Raw genomic sequence first — 20,114 nt, 5'->3', positions numbered from 1 at the left:
AGATAAAAAGTTAAACCAAAAAAGGGTGGTATAGGCCAGTGCTGTCCACGAGAAACATAATGCGGGCCACAAATGCAAACCACATCTGGAATTTTTAACTTGCTAGTAGCCACATTAAAGAAGTAAAGGATACAGCGAAACTAATTTTAATAATAGGTTTTATTTAACCCAACATACATTAAATGTTGTCATTTCGACATGTAATCAGTATAAAAAATTAATATATTTTACCTATTTTTCTTACTAAATCTGTTTTTGCTACTAAAGTATTTTACACTTAACACCCATCTCAATTTGAACCAGCTACATTTCAAGTGCTAAAGAGCCACATGTCCAACAGGATAATACAAGCATAGGCAGTTTGGGGGGTATAATCACAAAATCCTTTTTTTATCCTTATTGAGATGGAACTCACATACCATACGTTTCACCCATTTACGTGGATTATGATTCAGCGGGATTTAGTACGTTCTCAGAGTGGTACAACCATCACCACAGTCCACCATGGAACATTTTCATTTCCCAGAGAAGAAACCCCGACTGGTAGTCACTCCTCTCCCCCGCCCTTGGCCCCTGGTGTCCACTGATGTACTTTCTGTTCTGGGCATTTCACGTAAATGGAATCATAGACTATGTGGTCTTTCATGGTTGGCTTCTTTCACTCAGCATGTTTTCAGGGTTCTCCTGTGTACCAGAACTTCATTTCTCTTGATGGCTGGTAACATTCCATTGTGCAAATAGCCCTCATTTTGTGTATCCATTCCTCTGTTGGTGGGCATTTGCGTTGTTTCCTCCTTTTGGCTATTATGAATAGTGCTGCTATGAACATTTGTGTACTTGTTTCTGTGGGGATGTGTTCTCACTTCTCTTGGATATATATACAGGTGTGGAAGCGCTGCACAAAATCGTGTTTTGCCGGTCCATTCGGAAACATAGGTAAAGGGGTAGAAAGGATAAGAGTAGAAACGAAAGATGAGAAGAGACAAACATGAACTCGTGAATGTCATGTATTTTCTAGGGGAAATTTCTTTTCTCTGAAATAAAAAAGAAAAAAAGCACACCTGGGGAAATAAACAAGCCTCCTCCTGGCATTGGTAAAAGCGAGGGAAAAGTCCAAGCTGCTAGCTGCAGTTGCCCTAGTGGAGCAGAATCGTCACAGGCTCTCTTTAAAGTCAGCAGGGGCGGGGAGCTAGGCAGTGAGGCTACTAGGGAAGGTGTCAGTCCCCCGGAGAGGTAACACAAGCGGGGCAGGTGGAGGTGATCCTGCACCAGGCTGGCGCTTGCTCCCTGGCACCCAGTTCATCTGGAGCTTGCTCCTCAACACCCAGGTCATCTGGAGCTTACTCCCTGGTGCCCGGTCCATCTGGAACTTGCTGCCAATGCCCAGGTCATGTGCTACTTGATCCCCAATACCCAGGTCATCTGGCACTTGCTCCCCAGTGCCCAGGTCATCTGGCACTTTATCCCCAACGCCCAGGTCATCTGGCACTTGCTCCCAGGCCCCCAGGTCATCTGCCTGTGCTACTGTGTGGTCCCTTCTGTAGTGTGTCCTTTTCTGTGGACAAGGAGAAGCAGGACTTGGGCAGGAAAGCCACTTGTCCCTGGCCAGGGCTGAGCACAGTTGCCATGGGCATGTGATCTGAGGCATGGTCCTTTCCCTTTGTCAGAGACCGACTGGAAGTCGGCCAGTCTTGGATGTGATTCACTCGGCAGGTTATTTAGGGACTTGTGTTTTCATCCACCTTGTGAGAGAGCAGCAACATTGTGGCGAGTCCCAAAGACCTGCTTTGTCAGTTGTGTGGTAGAGAACAGCAGAGGGAAGAACTGGTGTGCCTCCAGGAGACGGCTGCTCCATCCCGCTCTGGGCAACTCTCAGGCTTGGTGCTTTCTTCCACAGCATTGAATTGGAGGACTTCATGGACAGCTGACAGGTGGATTCCCCAGCCACCAGGGAGGTGGGCTTGGCCAGAGAGAAAGCTTCCTTGCCCTCTCCTCACCCTGGGAGAGCTGAAGACTACCAAAGAGCCTCCCCAGGTGGGCTGGCCCCCACAAAGGGAGGTCCCTGAACTTCCTGGATCCTCAAACCTGTGGGTAGTATAATGGGGTGAATGTGTTTTATGTGTGGCAAGGACATGAATTTTGGGGGGGGCCAAAGGGTGGAATGTTATGGACTGAATTGTGTCCCCTGGAAAATATGTGTTGTAAATCCTAACCTCTATGCCTGTGAATATAATCCCATTTGGGAATAGCTTGTCTTTGTTACGTTAATGAGGCAGGATTAGTATAGGGTGTACCTTGTGTCAGTCTCTTTTACGATGTAGAAAGAGATTACACAAGCAAGCTAGAGAAGCAAAGAATAGGGTAAGATAGATGCCAAGCCACATGGAGATCTCCCAGGAACCAATAAGCAGAAGCCAAAGAGACAAGGACCTTCCTCCAGAGCCGACAGAGAGAGAAAGCCTTCCCCTAGAGCCAGCGCTCTGAATTCGGACGTCTAGCCTTCTAGACTGTGAGAGACTAAATTTCTCTTTGTTAAATACCACTTGTGGTATTTCTGTTATAGCAGCACTAGATATTAAGACTGGTGTATGCAGGCTTTCACTGCTAGCCTTTCCCCCTTCCCTCAACCAGAAGGACTTCCTGAAGCAAAATATGGGCCCTTCTGTTCAGCTTCTTTGCATTTCCCCTGCAGAACACTAGAAAAAAAGGATAAAATGTGAGCACAGTAAGATATGAGTCTGTCACTATTAGCTACGGATTCATTTTCAGTAATAGTGTAAGCATTTCTCACAAGGCCTTACCCCATTGGTGATCTTCAAAATATTAACCATCTGTCCCTGGGTGGTGCAAACAGTTTATGTGCTCAGCTGCTAACTGAAAGGTTGGAGGTTCAAGTCTACCCAGAGGTGCCTCAGAAGAAAGGCCTGGGAATCTACTTCCAAAAATTCGGCAACTGAAAACCCTGTGGAGCACAGTCCTACGCTCACACACAAAGTCACCATGAGTTGGAGCAGACTCAGCAGCAATTGTTTTTTGTAGTAGAGGCACTGACCAATCAGAACATCAGCTCTGCCCTGTCCGCTAGCCCACAGGAAGCCTGTGGTCTCCAGGGGTCCCCACCACCCCCTGCCAGACGTTTCTGAGAATCCCCATAGTGTGTACCTGTATACTTGTGTGTCTTACTGATTAGAGGGCCCTGCAGAGGATGGCAGCTCTCTGAGAGGTCAGGACTCACATGTGATGGTGTGAGTCACACCAATCACAGCCCCATCCAGACCTCACTGCCCTTGTGCCCAGTGGAGTGCCTACCATCATGCTGTCACTGCCGTGTCCATGTGGCAGTCCTCTGCCCCTTTCCAGCTCAGAGGGAAGTGCCTCCCCTGGTCACAACCAGCACTTTTTTTTTGGGGGGGGGGCGGTTCCAGGAGCTTCTAATGGGCTTCTCGTGCTGGGGTGGGAAGGGGAGGCATGTGTTGGACCGGGGGACCCACTGCTCCTTAAAGGCTCTGTGCAGGCACCCTTCTTCCAGGCATTCTAGTGTAGGTGGTAGTCTTCTCAATGCCCATGTCTGCTCTTCAGCCTGACTTCTGTGCTGAGAGGAGTTCAGAGCCAGTCACCACGTGTGTTGGTCTCCGTACCCAGGTTCGATTCCCAGCCAATGTACCTCATGCGCAGCCACCACCTGTCTGTCAGTGGAGGCTTGCGTGTTGCAATGACACTGAACAGATTTCGGAAGAGCTTCCAAACTAAGATGGACAAGGAAGAAAGACCTGGCAGTCTGTTCCTGAAAACCAGCCAACAAAACCCTTATGGATCACAGGTCCAGTCTGTAAACAATCACTGGGATGGCGCAGGACCTGGTAGTGTTTGGCTTCGTCATCCGTGGCAGGGGCTCACTTGACAGCAGCTAACAACAACAAATCATTCCCTTGAGGCCTGGGAAATAAGAGCCTGTTGCTGACCCTCTGTTTTAGTGTCCCTGGATATCACCCGGTGGTTAAGTTCCACGTGAGATGCAACCTGGGAAATACTAGGCAGCTGCATAAAGGGCAGGAGTAAATCTGTGTGTGCAGACCTGGAAGGAGGCTGGGGATGCTGAGGGAAAAAGCCAGTTGTGGGAAAATATGATCGCCTCTCGGTCTGTTTGTTGTTGTTGTTTCTCACCATTTCCTACCCAAGCTGACATCAGGCTCCCCATGGGAAGCAGGGCAGCTGCTCCCTGCTGTGGCCTTCAGGTGGGCTTCGAGCCTAAAAGGTATGTGAGGACAAGCAGAAGAAAGCGTGTTTGTTGTTCCTTATCTGGTGTCACGTGTTTATCCCTGACTTCTTAACACTTTGTTGTTAGTTGCCATCGAGTCAGTTTCGACTTGTGGCGATCCCATGTGTGCAGAGTAAAACTGCTCCTAGAGTTTTCAAGGCCGTGACATTTCAGAAGCAGATCACCAGGCCTGTCTTATGAGGCATCTCTGGGTGGGTTGGAACTGCCAGCCTTTTTGCTAAAAGTCAAGCATTTAACTGTGTGTGACACCCAGGGACTCCAAATGAAATCACAGCCCAAAGGGATTCAAACCCTCAATTTTCTGATCCAAAGTGGAGTACCTTATCCATGAGGCCACATGTTCTTAGCACTAAAAAGCATCAGGGTCATTGCAGGCAGTTTTCAAGAGGCCAGCACATCAGAGCATTTTACAAGCCTGATGAAGTGAAAAAGGAGCCCTGATGGTGCAGGTGATTAAGCCCTCGACTGCTAACTGAAAGGTTGGAGGTTCGAACCCACCCAATGGCTCCACAGGAGAAAGACCTGGCCATCTGCTTCTGTTCTGCTTCAGTGAAGATTACAGCCAAGAAAGCCCTATGGGACAGTTCTCTGTCACATGGAGTGGCTCTGAATTGGAATCAACATGACAGCACCCAACAGCAGCAACAACAGTGAAGTAAAACTGTCAGCGCACCTTCTGGCTCTGACTGCAGATGCACTTTTCAGTGTGAGCGTCTCTTGGGAGCTATAATCTTGGCTTTGGCTGTGCCGTGTTCATTGCTCTGGAAATTGGGAATCTCTTACAGTGACAGATGTCTCAAATAGTGCTTTCCCCCAATCTGAAAGCCCACCAAAGGCCTCTGCAAGTCAAGAATTGGTAAAATCAAACAAGGCATGGAGGTGACTTGGCCGTGTTCATCTAATGAAGCACAGTGCAGCTATGAGTCATCTAATGAGGAAGACAGGGCAAACCAAGCCAAAGGTGGTCCACCCTCAAGCATCAGAAATGAGTGGCCTCAAGTGGTGGATAGAATAACTCAGTATTGTCTCTTTCTCTGATGTTTTTTGCTGAGCTTACCTTCTCAATTATATCTCCTTCAAGTAAATACTAAAATCGGAACTGGTTCAAGCTGACCCTGAGAAAAGGCATTCCTAAAGGGATGGAATAGCAAAAAGCAGGCTGGTTGTTCCAGAAAGTTTGCAGAAGTGTTGCAGAGAGCAGGTAATAGCCATCCTTACAATCAAGAGTTGGCTTTTTCTGGAATCGCTGTCCCAGGAAGCATCATCCTGAGCAGTTACATCAACTTATCACTGAGACTAGAAGCACCAGCACTCAGACCCTGCTGCTGTGGCATTGGTGTCCTGAAGCCCTGAGTTCCCCCAGCGCAGGAGTGTGACCTTTGATGGGACATTATCTCTGGCGGTTTGCCTGGGCTCTCGTCACCGTCCTGTGGAAGTGCCAGGTTTTGTTCTGAAATGACATTTGGGTCCTGAGTCCTGCCCGGTTCCAAGAATGGCCTGGTGATTGAGTTACGGTGGTTAAAACACTCAGCAACATGGCGTGCTTGCTGTTGTGATACTTGCATTTCACGGAGCCGTGGTTATGTAATGCTTCAGTGCTGACACGTGGGTGCCTGGCCAGTGCAGAGCAGACTATGTATCCAGTGTCCCCACGTGGCCAGCTCTGGGGCTACGTGGATCGGGGTGTGTGTAGTACTGCATGTGCTGCCTATGGTTTGATAGCCGTCTACCCATCCTGCACAGTGGTCTAGACCAGCAGATAGAAATCACCCACAGGTGCCCAGCTCCTATAAGGAACCAGGTGTGTGGAAGATTGGAAGACGTATTCCTCCCCCTACTAAGTCTATCAGGGCAGAGCACCTATGTATAGCAACACTGTAAGGCACAAAGAAATGCTCCTCTCCACTCTGGTCATATAGTCCATCACCATTCCTTCCAGAAGAACTGTACCCAGAAGGCACGTGGTGGATAAATATGTTGTATTTATATTAAGTGCTCAGCCTGAATCCTCTTAGAGTAGTGCTTCTTCTCAGTCATGGGTGCCTATCAGAAGCAACGTAGTTGTTACATGCCTAGACCTCGCCCCAGACCTTCCCAGTCACAATGAGCCCAGGCCACAGGTGCCTGATAAGCTGACCCAGTGATCCTGGGGCACAGTCTTTGGTAGGATTGTCTGTCTCCGATGTCTCTCTCCATTCAACATGGACTCGTTTCTACAGAAGAAACAAGGAGCCCTTATGGGCCAGCCATCTACGACTTCAGGCTCCTTAGAGGCCACAGTTCTCTGAGATGCATTAAATTGTTTTCATTTGTTTTTCTATAATGACCTGGAATGCAAGAGAAAGAGGCCATCACATGGTGGGCTTATTCTTTTAACTGGACCATCATTTGTTTGCAGAAAAACAAAGGGTTGGCCCAGAAAGCTGACAACAGTGGATAAGAGTTAAGGTGACCATATAATTTATTGTCTAAACCAGGGCATTTTTTGTGAGCGAAGAGGGCTCTATTAATAATTACTCTGAGATAATAAGCATGAACCATGATGTACGGTCATGCTAGTGAGAGTCCACAACAGCTGTGTCTGGTTTCCCTCTTGTCCCTGCAAGTAAAGATGAAACACATTCAGTATTAACTGTGACGTGGGATTTAGGGAAGGGATATGAATTCATTCATCACTCTGCCTGCAACATCATGGAGGAAATAAGAGGCCGACCCCCACCACCACTGCCGTCCACAGTGAGAACGTCCACTATAAAATTCAAGGGTTACAGAGTGGAATGGAGGTGGTGTGTGTATGGGTAAAAGGTACATAATGTTCATATTACAGAAAGATTAGCCCCTGGCTTCTTTTAAATGACTGCCTTTTCTCTGCAAGTACACTTCCTCAGTAACTCAGTTTTCAAAGATTCAGAATGAATGCCTCAGACATTGTCCTATTGCATAAAATTATGACAAGATTGAAAGTAGTAACGATATGCAATTATATATAAACATTTTGGAAAAAATCTAGGCTGCTGGATTCTAGAAAGAAAAGGCCATGTAGATGGAGCTATTTTTAGAATACCATGTGACCTATATAAAACAAGGTTGGGTTTTATAATACCTCTTGTTGCTATACAGAAAAGGCCAAAACAATCATATAATTCCACATATCCCTATTCCATTTTGCTTCTTAAAAATTTATAAAGCTAGTATAAAGTATGATAAAAGTTGCTTTTTTGAAAAATACGTTCATTATAGCAGGTGACTGTGACAAGGCTGGCACGGTGGCACTCTGCACTGGGACCTCGCCTGTGGGAATTGCTGTGAACATTGCAGACTGGAATCTGCTTAGTGCTGTTATATGCCAAAGGAGAGGCACAGGCATCATGCTCACCTTGTGCAGCACAGGTGGAACAGGTACCAGGCTACCTAGAACACGTGGTCTGACAGGAGACAAAAAGCTCTCTCCCTACTGGCTGAAATTCTGTCGGAGAATCATTATATTTGTGGCTCAAGGTTTGTTTTCACCTTCTAAAGCCGTCATCAAGCGTAGCTATCTTTGAAGAGTGTAATATCTTAAAAATATGCTTCTCAAGCTGGGTATGTCATTAGGTACTCAAAGCCACGGGGCAAACAGAGTGCATCTTCTTGGAGGGCAAGAGTTACTTGACAACCTGAGAAAAACATTTTTATGTTAAAATAATAAGTATAGAACAGAATACACCACTTACATGAAGATCAGTTGGAGACTTCAAAGAAATGTTCTAGTTACTGCAGCCCCTTCAAGTGAAGCTCCTAGCCCTCAGGAATATGATTTTATGTGTTCTGTTTAACAGGGTCTGCTTTGTAGCACTCTCTTCTGTTCATTTCTCTCACCTTGGGCCAAGGTCACACTGTTTTAATTGTATCTCAGAAATGCTTAAATATCTTCCTTTTCAAAATTTTCTTATGCTTGACTTTTTATTCATTCAAATAAACTTTAAAGTCATTTTGTCAAGTATCTCAAACAATCCCATTGGGATTTTTACTACTCTTGTATTAAACATAAAGTAATTTGGAAAAAATTGACATCTTTATAGGAGTCCATCTTTCCATGATCATGGGATATCTCTGATTTCCTTAAAACTTGTTTTATGTTTCTAAGTTTCATGAATATTCTTGCTAAAGATTACACACTTAATAAGGTTATGTTTAGGTGTGTTGTGTTTTTTGTTTGTTGTATTATAGTTGTTGCTAGTGATTTTTCTCATGTTTTCAGTGAGATCCACCAAGATGCTGTCTTACATGTGAAATGGAAGGACATGCCCCTTATAGCAAGTCTACTTCCTCTAAAAAATGAAAATTAAAGCAAAGCAGATGGAGTTTGCTTGTAAATACCTGTAAATTGACAGTATAATAGTACCTTGCTCATAAAGTTGTTGAGAGGTTAAAATAATTAAGCCCTGGTGGTGCAGTGGTTAAGAGCTCAGCTGCTAACCAAAAGGTCAGTGGTTGGAATACCTCGGAAACCCATGGGGCAGTTCTGCTCTGTCCTATAGGGTCGCTATGAGTCAAACAGAACCAACTCAACGGCAATGAGTTTTAATTAATTAACTTAGCCCTTAGAACAGAATCTGTCACACAGTAAATGCTTGTTAAATGTTAACTACTACTCTTATTATTTTTAGCAGTAATAGTATGTTTACCAGTAGTAATATTATCATCATCTATTACCTTTGCAAGGCACATGCCAGAGGCAAGACTGAGCACTGTCACCCATCAGCCCAGGAATAGTCTCTGTCGAGGCAGCTCTGCCAACCTCAGAGCAGGGCACAACAGGGACAGTGCACCCCTGCTTCACCAGGAAAGCCAGATGTCCACATCCCTCCAGTAACCTCCAAGTGCTCAGTGCACCTCCTCCTCATGCCAAACCACTCCTACAGTAACTGTCAGAAACATGTGGGCCCGCCTCCCAGAGCAGAGATGAGGATAGTCAACTTGGAAACTCAAGTTCAAAACCAGGTGGTGGTGTCCAGCATCACTGGCGCCATCTCTCACAGTGTGAATCTCCTTGTAAAATCATTGACTCTTATAGCTAGAGGGTGGCAGGCTTTAGAGATCCTTGAGCTCTGGGTCTGGGGCCAGGGTTATTCACCCTGAGAGTCCACAGGCCACAGGCCATGTGCAGTGCCGTGTACATAATCCACCTGTAATGAGCCCCTGTGACGGGTCTGGCACCATTCTGAACCAGTCCTCCCAGCAGCATTATGACAGTTAGTGTGTCTGGGCCCTGGACATATCCGGAGCGGTGGGTAAATTTTTTTCATACCTGGTCTCTCATGTGATTCTCGTAACAACCCTCTGAGAGAGGCAGAAAGTGGTGGAGGCAGGATTAGGATCCAGGCCTAATACTGGGCCATACCCCACCCCTGGGGGTGGAGCCCAGCCCCTCTGACTCTAAGGGGAACAGCACACTACTTCAGAAGAGTAAGCAGTGAAGACCTGAGAAACTGCACTGAATTTTACTTTCTTGGATCCCACTCCTCCTTCCCCAGCAGGTTCTCTGTCTAATGAATCTCAGAGCTCATGAGTGTTTCTGGTCCACACAGTCACCCCATCTACTTGGAGTTGAGTGATCTGTGTATTCTTCTAATGGACTCCAATGCCAGCTCCTAAACTTCGTAGAATAAAAGTCCAATTAGCTTTCATGAGCAGTTTATGCATGTTGTCCCCTGATGCGGCTGTATGAGTCAGTTTGGGAAGCTAGAGGGAATGTCAGTTGGAGCTGTTAATTGCACTTTGTGGATTGCTTTGAGCAGGCCCTCTCACCTGCAGCTCAGAAGCAGTGCTCTTGTCGTTAGCACTGCGACATTGATCCCAGGCTGGCCCCCTGATGTATGCTGACACCTTTTCTAGCTCAAATAGATGCGACCACAATGTTACACAAACCTTTATTACCTCAACTCTGGAGCCCTCATGGAGATAACTTTTTAATATTTCCTCTATGTGTGAATTGAATATTTTCCTTAACTCTTCTGTAATTGCTCTAGGTGAATCCCCTATCACTCTGGATTATGGCCTAAACCCTCTGCTGGGCCAAATTTAAATCATCTGATTTTGCTTAGCAGTCGGTGGACATTCTCATTGCCGTAAATGGTCCCCTCACTATTTTTATTGACTTGCCTTTACCTTTTTCACATTTCTATTAGTAGCTCACCACCAAAGCACTTCATAATCATGTGTAGATCTGGGCTGTAAATTAGTGGGCACCGTGTTTTATAACCATGGGGTACAAGACAGCAGTGTTTGTAGAATCAAGTACTTACTGGTCACCTGTGAGCTTACACTGTCCTAAACGATGCTGTGAAGGAATCATCACCAAGCTGGATGTGATTCCCTCCTTTCTCTGAGGCCCTGTCAATAACTAATATTCCTGGAGGGGAACTGAGACAGGCGCACAGATGTTTGTGTATAGGGACTCAACGATAGTGTCCAGGCAGGGGAGGGAGCCAGGGAGGCTTCAGGCCTGGGTGGGCTCTTGCTTGGTGGACATGGAGTGAGCCTTTATGATGGGGTAGCCTGCACAGACACAAGCATTGGAGGACAAGACTGGAGGGTGCTCAATGTTACGTCCTTCTTAATACCGTTAATCTTACTAAGATCAGGTTGCATTCATTCTCCCTGCCCCCCCCCCAAAAGACTATAAACCTGTTATATCTGTTTGGATTTTTTTTTTTAATCTAATTCATACTCTGTCAAAGTGGACAGTAAATTTGAAGGTTTTTTATTCATTTTGATTTAAAGTTTCTTCAAACTAAAGCTCTTTGGATTGCCCCTAATTCTTCATTCTGTGACTTTTTACATACAGTGTTGGGAGTTGATCACCCCACCCCACAGCACAGCTGCATCTCATCTGGAGAGCACGATCAGGGTGGTAGGTTTTGAATATGGTACCCTGTCAACAGGGCGTCTATGGGGAAAACGGCAGAAGGGCCACACACAGAAGAATCATGTTTTCTGGCTCTAGCCCGCCACAGAAAGTGGTGAGTGCATTAGCACTCATAGTGTCCACACAGCGAGGGAACAGGTGTGTTCGTTCTGTTGTGAAGGTGCTGCCGAAGCCTCAGACAACCCTACCAGGGGCAGCGTCATCTGGACAAACAGATGAACCTTTTGGAAAACAGTTTACCAGAGCCATCAAGAACCATGAAAATATTCATACTTGACCCAGTCATTCTACTTCTAGAAACCTTTTATAAGTGATTAGAGATGTGGTAAAAGATTTATATATCAAGAATGGTAACCCCAATGTGAAATGGAAACAATCTAAATGTTCATTGTATGGGAAGGATGAATAAATTATGACACTTTCACAATGAAATAGTACAGCTATTTAAAATATCCTTCAGAGAAACAGCTAATGGCATAATGATCATAATATGAAGTTAGGTAGAAAAAGGAGGTGGATATGATTCCAGATTTAAATATTATATATTTATATGCACACCCATACATTTAAATCTATATATGAATTAAAAGACTAGGCAGAAAAATATCAAAATATTAATAGCCATATACCCTAAAGCAATTAAATATTTAGGGAGAAAATAGCAGGATCTATTTTTGTTTTAAACCTTAGGAACTTAGAAGCTGTCTGTTAAGGTCACCTTCTCCTCAGGTGATGCGACATTGTTTCCACTTGTAGGGCACAGCTCACCCCCTTCTCTGCATTCACATTTGTTTCTATTATTCATATGGTCTGAAATTGAAATTCATAGTGGGAATTTTTATCAGTTAGAATTTGGTCTGGCTGTGTGTAATAAGAAACTCAAATAATAAGAGTAGTTTTAAAAGAGATGCTTTGTTTTTCTCTCACATAAAGAAAAGGTGGAGGTAAGCTGTCCAGGGCTGTGTGGTGGCTCATCTCATCAAGAACTCAGGCAGCTGCTTCCTGCACCACCCTCTCCCTCCTTAGTGCATGGCTCTCATCATCAAAATTACCTCATAGCGCTAGGGGGCTGCCGGTGTTGCAGCCATCAGATTTGTGTTCTAGGCAGAATGAAAACAAAGTAGGGGGAGGCAGTAGAATGCCCCCCCAGGTGAAGCAGTACCCTTTAAAGAGCTTTCTTAGAAGCCCTGCCCCATGGTGTCTGCCAACACCCCATTGGCCTCCTCTGGCTACAAGGGAGGCTGGACAGTGTCATTATTTAACTGCACATATCACCACCCAGAAAGCAAAAAGGAGAGCTGGATGTTGGGCAGGCATAGCTACCTCTGCCACAGCTATGTCACATGGTTAGCTCCAATTTTAATAAGTATGCTTTTGAATCCCTTCATACTTTCTGTGATAACCACCACTGTGTTACCATGAAGCGTGGTCAATGTTACAAAGAAATCAGCATGATTAGGGAACTGGAGGAGGAGCAGTATTTTGGAAAAAGCAGCAGAGATCGGAAGATGTAGGGTCAGGTCCTGGCTCTCCATGGATTGGCTTCTCTGAGCTCAATCCCTCTCCAAAAAATGAAGGCAGCAATTCGTAAGGTATCTGCGTGAGTTGACCTTGGTCTTACTATAGTTCTCATTCCCCTTCTATACATCACCCAAGTATCCTCCGACCTGCTCCCTCCTCTGTACTTTCTGCCACCTCCTTAGTTCAAGCCAGAATCATCTCTCACGGACACTCCAGGTAGGCCCTTCACCAGGCTCCCTGGCTGCAGCAGTCTCTCCATCCTTCTGTTCCCCTCCACAGTACAATAAAGGGATGTTTTGTAAGCACAGATACGATCTCTCAGTCCTCTGTTTTCAGCATTTTAGTGGCTCTCCATGTCCCTCAGGATGAGTGGCATCTACGATCTGGCTCTAACCTACCTCTCCTTTATAGACGCCTCCACCCCCCCCCCCCATCCACACTCAACAGCCCCAGGCTCCATCCAGCCTGTCTTTGACATTCTCCATAGGTCCATACCTATCCCATGGGCTTGCACCCACTACCAGTCCCTCCACCTGGGTATGCTCACGCGCCTCTGGCTCCAGCTTGTCTACCTCTGACTCCTGAGGCCTTGCTGAAAAGCTGCCTCCTCCAAGAGTCTCCTTCACTCCCCTTGGTCAGCCTGACCTTCTGTCCCTGCAGACTGTGTACCGCCCGCTTTGCTAGATGTATCTTGTCTCTGTTCTCCTGGACTCAGCCTCCTGAGGGCAGGGGCCTTGTCTTTCTCTGAGCCTCACTGCAGCATGGGGCTTGGTGCAGGAGGTGCTACCCATCTGTCTGCTGAGTGGCTGAGGGCTGTACCCTGAGGCCAGGGCTCGGCTGCGGTTTGCCGAGTCCCTGATTCCACAGACGCCTGTCCATCATATGCTCTAGGTGTCTGGCCTTTTACCTGTAAGAATACACCTGCGTTTGCTCTCCAGTTCCTTTCTCAGACCTCTCTGCTGCTCACCCATCAGCAGGCTGTTGGGTACCACTGTCTGCCAGGCTGCACTGGGCACCAGGGACATGTATGGTCCTCCCCTGCCCTGAGGGCTCCCAGAGCAGAGCGAACCATGAGGAAGGGACAAACAGACCTGACCCGTGCACTCCCCCCCTGACAGGCCATAATGCAGTCCATACCCACAGCCAACAGGCTCAGAGGGACTGGGCAGGCTGGTGGGTTCCCATCTGGCTGCTGTCTGGAAGTAGTCAGCAGCCAGAAGGAAGGTGGCAAGAAGCCAGTGATCTCTCCAGCTGCTGCAACACACTTGTCCTCCCCTCCGCCTCTTCAGTGCTATCCCTTGGCTGGAGTCAAATCCTTGCTGTTCCCTCCACCTCAAATATTCCCCATGGTCCTCCTCACTGACTAATTCAGTCTTCGTTCGTCTTTTAGACCTCTAGCCATCCTTGACCCACCCCCCGAAACTAATCAGTAACCAGTTGCCGTGGCATCGATCCTACTCATGGATGCCATGTGTATCAGAGGAGAACTGTGCTCCATAGGGTTTTCAGTGGCTGCCTTTTCAGAAGTAGATCACCAGGCCTTTCTTCAAAGGCACCTCTGGGTGGATGTGAACCTCTAACCTTCCAGTTAGCAGCTGAGCCATTTGAACCCCCAGGGACTCCTTGGGCTGCAAAAGAGACACTTAGGAAGGAGAGTGCTGACATGACAGCCTGGGAGGCAATTCCCCTTCTCCCGGCAGGTGGGTCAAGTAGCTGAGCATTGTTTCTTTACCCCTAACATAACCCCAGCACAGACAATGCACATTCCTGCTCTATGGAAGGACATTTGTCAAGGAAGGACTCAGTTCTAGAGAAAGGAAGTCACTTTAGGTGAGCCATTGCTGCACCCACACCTGGATGGCTTTGTGTGGCTGGAAGCAAGAGGACAGATGAGGGCCTCAGGGCTCCCAGGACAGCCAAGGGAGCAAGGCTGGGCCAGGCGCAAGGAAGAGGTCAGGAGAATGTGTGTGTGCACCTCAGGTTTCTCCCTGGAGGGGAGTAAGGGTTCAACGGTGCAGGGAACAAGAAAAGGCAATCTGGGGAATGAGCTGTACCCTAAAATGCAGTTTCCAGAAGGGACTAGGCCTGTCATGCCAGGTTCCTTTGTTACAAATGTTAGAAATGCCCTTTCGGACCTTCTGCAGTGAAGAGAGGCCCACAGTTCTTGACCTGTGTTGTGTCTTTGCCCCCAGGTCCTCATCGGCCAACTGTATTCCACAGACAAGCTTGTTATTGAGAAGCAGGAGGAGCCCCGGACCTAGGGAGCCTGGGCCAGCCTGCTGGCAACCGTGGACCACCTTCAACATCCATTCTGTGCATGGGGTGGACCCCGCATACCACGCGGGGCCTCGTATACCAGCTGAAAGCAGCCTCTTGCTCTGCCTGCCCCGTAGGAGCACATGACGGAGCGACCTTCCCGTTGTTTTGTAGACTTCATGAAAAGGGTGGCTGTCTCTGCCTGGTTAACATGTTAGAATGTAGAATGGGAGCTCCCACCAAGTATTGTGCTTGTGTTACTGTGTCTTCTCCCCACACAACCCTGATTTGTAGCTCGCCATCACTGGTGTAGAGCATTTCCAGACTATGTTTCTTGGTCCTTGACAATAAACAAAATTGTCTCCCTAAGCTTTTTACCATTGGTGGTTCAGTGGTACAATTCTCACCTTCCATGCAGGAGACCCAGGTTTGATTCCTGGCCAATGCATCTCATGCACAGCCACCACCAGGGGTGATGAACCAGTAATGTGAAATCTATGTGAAATTGTTCACTACAGATTAGTAAATAAGCGTAAGTGAGCCCGTGCTTACCTTGCTTACTGGGTCATCTGTCCCTGTCAGGGATTGTAAATTTGAAGAGAGATTTTGATTCTGTAGGACGGTGCTGTGGGGTTGGGAGAGAGAAAGATGCCAGCCATACCTAGAAACAGAATCTTTGGTATGGGGAAAAAATGTGAAATTGTTCACTACAGATGATCTGGTAAGCAAGGTAAGCACCATGCTTACGTTGCCTATTGGATAATATAACCTAGAGAACCCAGCCTAAGATACTCAGTCACCACGCATCTGTCAGTGGAAGCTTGCATGTTGCTATGATACTGATCAGGTTTCAGTGGAGCTTCCAGACTAAGACAGACTAGGAAGAAAGGCCTAGTGATCTACTTTTGAAAATCAGCCAGCGAAAACCCTATGGTTCACAACAGTCTCATCTACGACTGACCATGAAGGTGGCGTAAGACTGGGCAGCATTTCATTCCATTTTGCTTTGGGTCTCCATGAGCCAGGGGCCAACTGGACAGCAGCTAAAACAACAACAAGCCTTGTACATCTGGTAAGCCCATCACCTTTAATGCACTTCCACTTCCTGCTGATGCAGGGCCGACAGGATGATGAGGACACCCATGGTTGGAGGGGGCACACAGGGCCATCCCTGCCTTGAGTCCTCCTTTTGTGAAGAGCAGGTCCAGCCACCAGGCAAGATGTGGGGGGAAGCAGGGAGTGAGGCAAGACTGAAGGAGTAGTGTGTGTACCCTGGAGACCTGACTGCAGTGATTTATCCGTGGCCCCAATGCAACCCCAGAGGCAGCAGAACCCACCTAGAGGTGGGGTGCCTCACAACATGTCACTCAGAGTGTGGTCTGAGAATCAGCAGCATCAGCCCCACCGGGGAGCAGGTTGGAAAGACAGAACCCCAAGCCCTGTGATCCAGAATCTGCATTCTAACACAATCCCCAGGTGGCCTCTGTGCACATTAAAATCTGCCCTCAACCCTGGCTCCCGAGTCTGGCCAGTCATCAAGATCACCTCGAAAGTTTGACAGTTTTTCAAAAGATTTCTCAGTTCCTCTCTCCTTGCCTCCCTGCAGGTTCTGAGTAAGTGAGGAAAAGCGAACAATAATTTATACATATTTGTAAAGTGTACCCGGTGTTCTCAATGTTTAGCCAGTTTGGGAAATCTCTGCTTTTTGAGTTTGTTACAGATAATATATCGCCTGTATGCCCTTGTCCTTGGGAACACATTAATTCAAAGCATATAGAAAGAGCTTATTAAATAGCTTGACTCCAGGAAGTTTATGAGGCACCCAGACACCATCGAAGTGCTCTTGCTTCTTGGTGGGTACAGAACGGGGTGAACTCATCATTTACACAGTCAGGATTGGAATGGGCTCATTTCAGTATATACATTATTGTCAACTTGCCTTTTTAATTGTCATAGTCATGATTTGAGCTGGGGCAGTGCAGTACACACCCATTTTCACCTTTGTGTTAAGATTGTGTTGGTCCTTGTTCATTGTGTAGTTCCTGAGGTCTTAAAAAGTTTGCAAGTGGCAATCAAAGGCACAACAATTGGTCCCTATTCACCTGGAGCAACAGAGGAAGAAGGAGAGTCAGGATGGGAAGAGGATATAGAATGTGTGTCTAATTGCCTCCATGAACAACTGCCTACTTTGCCGTGAGACCAGAAGAACTGAATGGTGCCCAACTACCATTATTAAACACTTGATCAAAGATTCCTAGAAGAACCTTGATCAAAAGGGGGAAAGTACAGAACAGAGCTTCAAATTCTCATGGGCTCCAGACTTTCTGGAGCCATGGAGGGTGGACAAGCCCCTGAAACTGTTGCTCTGAGATAATCTTTAAACCTTAAGCCAAAAATATCCCCTGAATCTTCTGAAAACCAAACAATAGTCTAGCTTATCTAGTAAAAAATGTCTGCCTTGAGCATTACGCTCTTTTAAGAACTGTATGGGATCCAGTTGACAACAGCAACTCCAAAGATTAGATAGGAAACTTAGGGGGCAGTGAGTTAATGAGGGAGGAACAACTCAGAAAAGCAGGGTGAGAATGCTTGCACAACTCAAAGAATGTAATCAATGTCACTAAATTGTACATGTAGAAACTGTTGAATTGCTGTATGTTTTGCTGTGTATATTCTCAACAACAACAAAATAAATGAAATTTAGAAAAAACAAAGATCGTGTTGGTCTACCTCATCTACAGAGTATTCGTTTTATTGTGACAGTGCATACAAAATAGATTAAATGTGTAGTCATCCTACTTGGCAATATAGCCTTTGATTTCACAATCAAGTCTCGTGCACCTACAAGGCGAATACAGTTCTTAGTGGGTTCGGGATCTATTACAGCTCTGAACAGTACACCCACAGCTGTGGGAGCTACAATGTCAGGTTGACCATTCAGAACAAGGGGATCAGAGGTAAGGTGGGAATGCGACCTGTTCAGCTGTCCCAGGGCAGACACACAAGTACACATCCAGCCCCGCTGTATGCTCCACCTTCTCCACTCTGCATCAGGGGAGTATGTGGTCTTTCAGCAACAACCTACCTGCAAAGGTTTTATATTCGGTTAATTCAAGCAGCTGTTACTTGGAGACCTGAGTTCAGGTTTGAACCTTTTCCCTGAAAATATCAAATTGCTAGCAGCCTAACAGCTCCATGGGAGTCTTGTCCCAGATTTTAGTCACAGAGATGGCACACCAAGCAAACCTGCTTGTTCTGCAGGCCTTTAACAGCAGGTTGCTTTTACCATAATTAGACAACATGGATGTGTTTGAACATGTCCGGTCTTGATAATACAGAGCTAATTTTCATAGCTCAGATAAAATTAACTATGCATTTGAAATCTGTGGAAAGAATTCGGTGAGATTAAACACACACACACACACAAATGGTAGGTCCTGATCCTCCCTCAGGTATAGCAGACAGAGCCTCGCATTGGTATTCCCCAAGTCAGAGGACCCAAGATTGACTAGACCTTTGAATAAAATGACATTCCAATGGGGACAGTCCCTTGTGTAACTACAGAAAAAGATTCCATTTGCTGCTAGGCCCCAACCAAGGGGTTTTGGAGTGAGGGTGTTGATGGGGACCTTCACTGTCCATCACTGCCAGCCTCACAGAACTTTCTGGTATGTGTGACCACTCTGAACATGGGATTCAGACTGGAATCTAGAGATCACTTTTTAATGTCAACAGTTAGCAGATGAGAAATATGTCATAAGTTAACCTCCTGAGAGAAAAAGCATTGACTAAGCATGGCTATTTCCTAGACCTAGAGAGAGAATATTTGGTTGGTCTGTCTCTAATGCTTTAGTTCCAGCTTAGTTATTTTTCTCTGAATTGCAGAATTGAAAGATTATCATGGAATTGAGGTGTTATGTATATTTTGCCCTGCTACTAAATAGCAGTTTCTTTAACTCCCCTCATCCATAGCCTCCTTCAAAATTTCAAGCCCGAGCTCAAACAAGATGGAGGACTAGGCAGACGCTACCTCGGATCCCTCTTACAACAAAGACACGGAAAAACAAGTGAATCGATCACATACATAACAATCTACGAACCCTGAACAACAAACACAGATTTAGAGACGGAGAACGAACTACTACGGGGAAGCAGCGATTGTTTCCAGAGCCTGGAGCCAGCGTACCAGTCAGGTACGGCACAAGCACAGACAGCTGCTCCACCCCCCTGAACTAACCCCGGGAGGGAGACCAGCCGGATCCACAGGCGGCGTGGGACGCAGCAGGTAGGAGAAGTCCCCGGGAGGCAGAGACTGGTCTTGGAGCAGGAAGAGCAGCGTCCCAGCCGGAGAACCGTCCCACCGGGATTTGGACTGGACGCAGGTACGGCATAAACACGGAGAGCTGCTCCACCCCCCTGAACTAACCCTGGGAAGGGGCCCAGCCGGGTCGCGCGAGCGGCGTGGGACGCAGCCGATAGGAGAAGTCCCCGGGAGGCAGCGACTGGTATTGGAGCGGGGAGAACAGCGTCCCAGCCGGGACACTCGGTCACGGCACAAGCACGGGGAGCTGCTCTACCCATCTGAACTAACACCGGGAGGGAGCCCACCTGGTTCACGGGGGCGGCACGGCCACGCGGCTGGAGGGACGAGAAGTCCCCGGGAGGCAGCGACTGATTTTGGAGTCGAGAGTGCACCGTCCCAGTAGGGGAGCCTTGACGCTGGGCGTGGGGCTGGAAGCGGAGGATCTGACCGTGACTCCAGCGGGCCAGACCCCCCGGGGGCAATCTCCACACAGCCAGCACACATAGGCGACGCGCCCGCGGGAATCTCAGATATAATAGTCATTCCAAGCAAGACCAGCAACTCTGGCTATATTCTGAGGTGCTACTCTCCTATCTCTCTGTTCCCTCCCCCACCCTCCCCAGGCGGCTTCATTAGCATCCGAATAGCCTGAGCCAGAGGGAGAACTCTGATAGGGGTCTGACTGCATTTTTTTTTTAGCGGATTTTTTGGAAAAACTAGTTTCCCAGTGACGGCTCGGAGACAACAATCCATATCAAACCACTTAAAGAAGCAGACCATGACAGCTTCTCCAACCCCCCAAACAAAAGAATCAAAATCTTTCCCAAATGAAGATACAATCCTGG

At 47.0% G+C, this 20,114-nt stretch overlaps 1 protein-coding gene across 2 annotated transcripts in view; it reads left to right on the top strand.

The window, feature by feature from the left end:
* LYRM4 (LYR motif containing 4) overlaps positions 1 to 18,711 on the top strand; it is a 175,566-nt gene extending 156,855 nt beyond the window's left edge. Inside the window, exons 3-4 of one of the 2 annotated variants that reach the window (XR_010321131.1) lie at positions 1,898 to 2,034; positions 14,903 to 18,711. Coding sequence is in view for 1 of the 2 variants with exons in the window: in XM_010597557.3 (XP_010595859.1) it covers positions 14,903 to 14,971 (69 nt within the window). In the remaining variant the exon portion in view is untranslated. The remainder of the gene's footprint in view (positions 1 to 1,897; positions 2,035 to 14,902) is intronic. The other variant, XM_010597557.3, reaches the window with a different exon arrangement.
* Positions 18,712 to 20,114: the final 1,403 nt, after the last annotated feature.

Source organism: Loxodonta africana, chromosome 1 (genome assembly GCF_030014295.1).
Source record: "Loxodonta africana isolate mLoxAfr1 chromosome 1, mLoxAfr1.hap2, whole genome shotgun sequence".
Classification (NCBI taxonomy): Eukaryota; Metazoa; Chordata; class Mammalia; order Proboscidea; family Elephantidae; genus Loxodonta; species Loxodonta africana.
The sequence above is the reverse complement of the archived record's forward strand: the minus strand, read 5'-3'. Positions and strand labels throughout refer to the sequence as shown.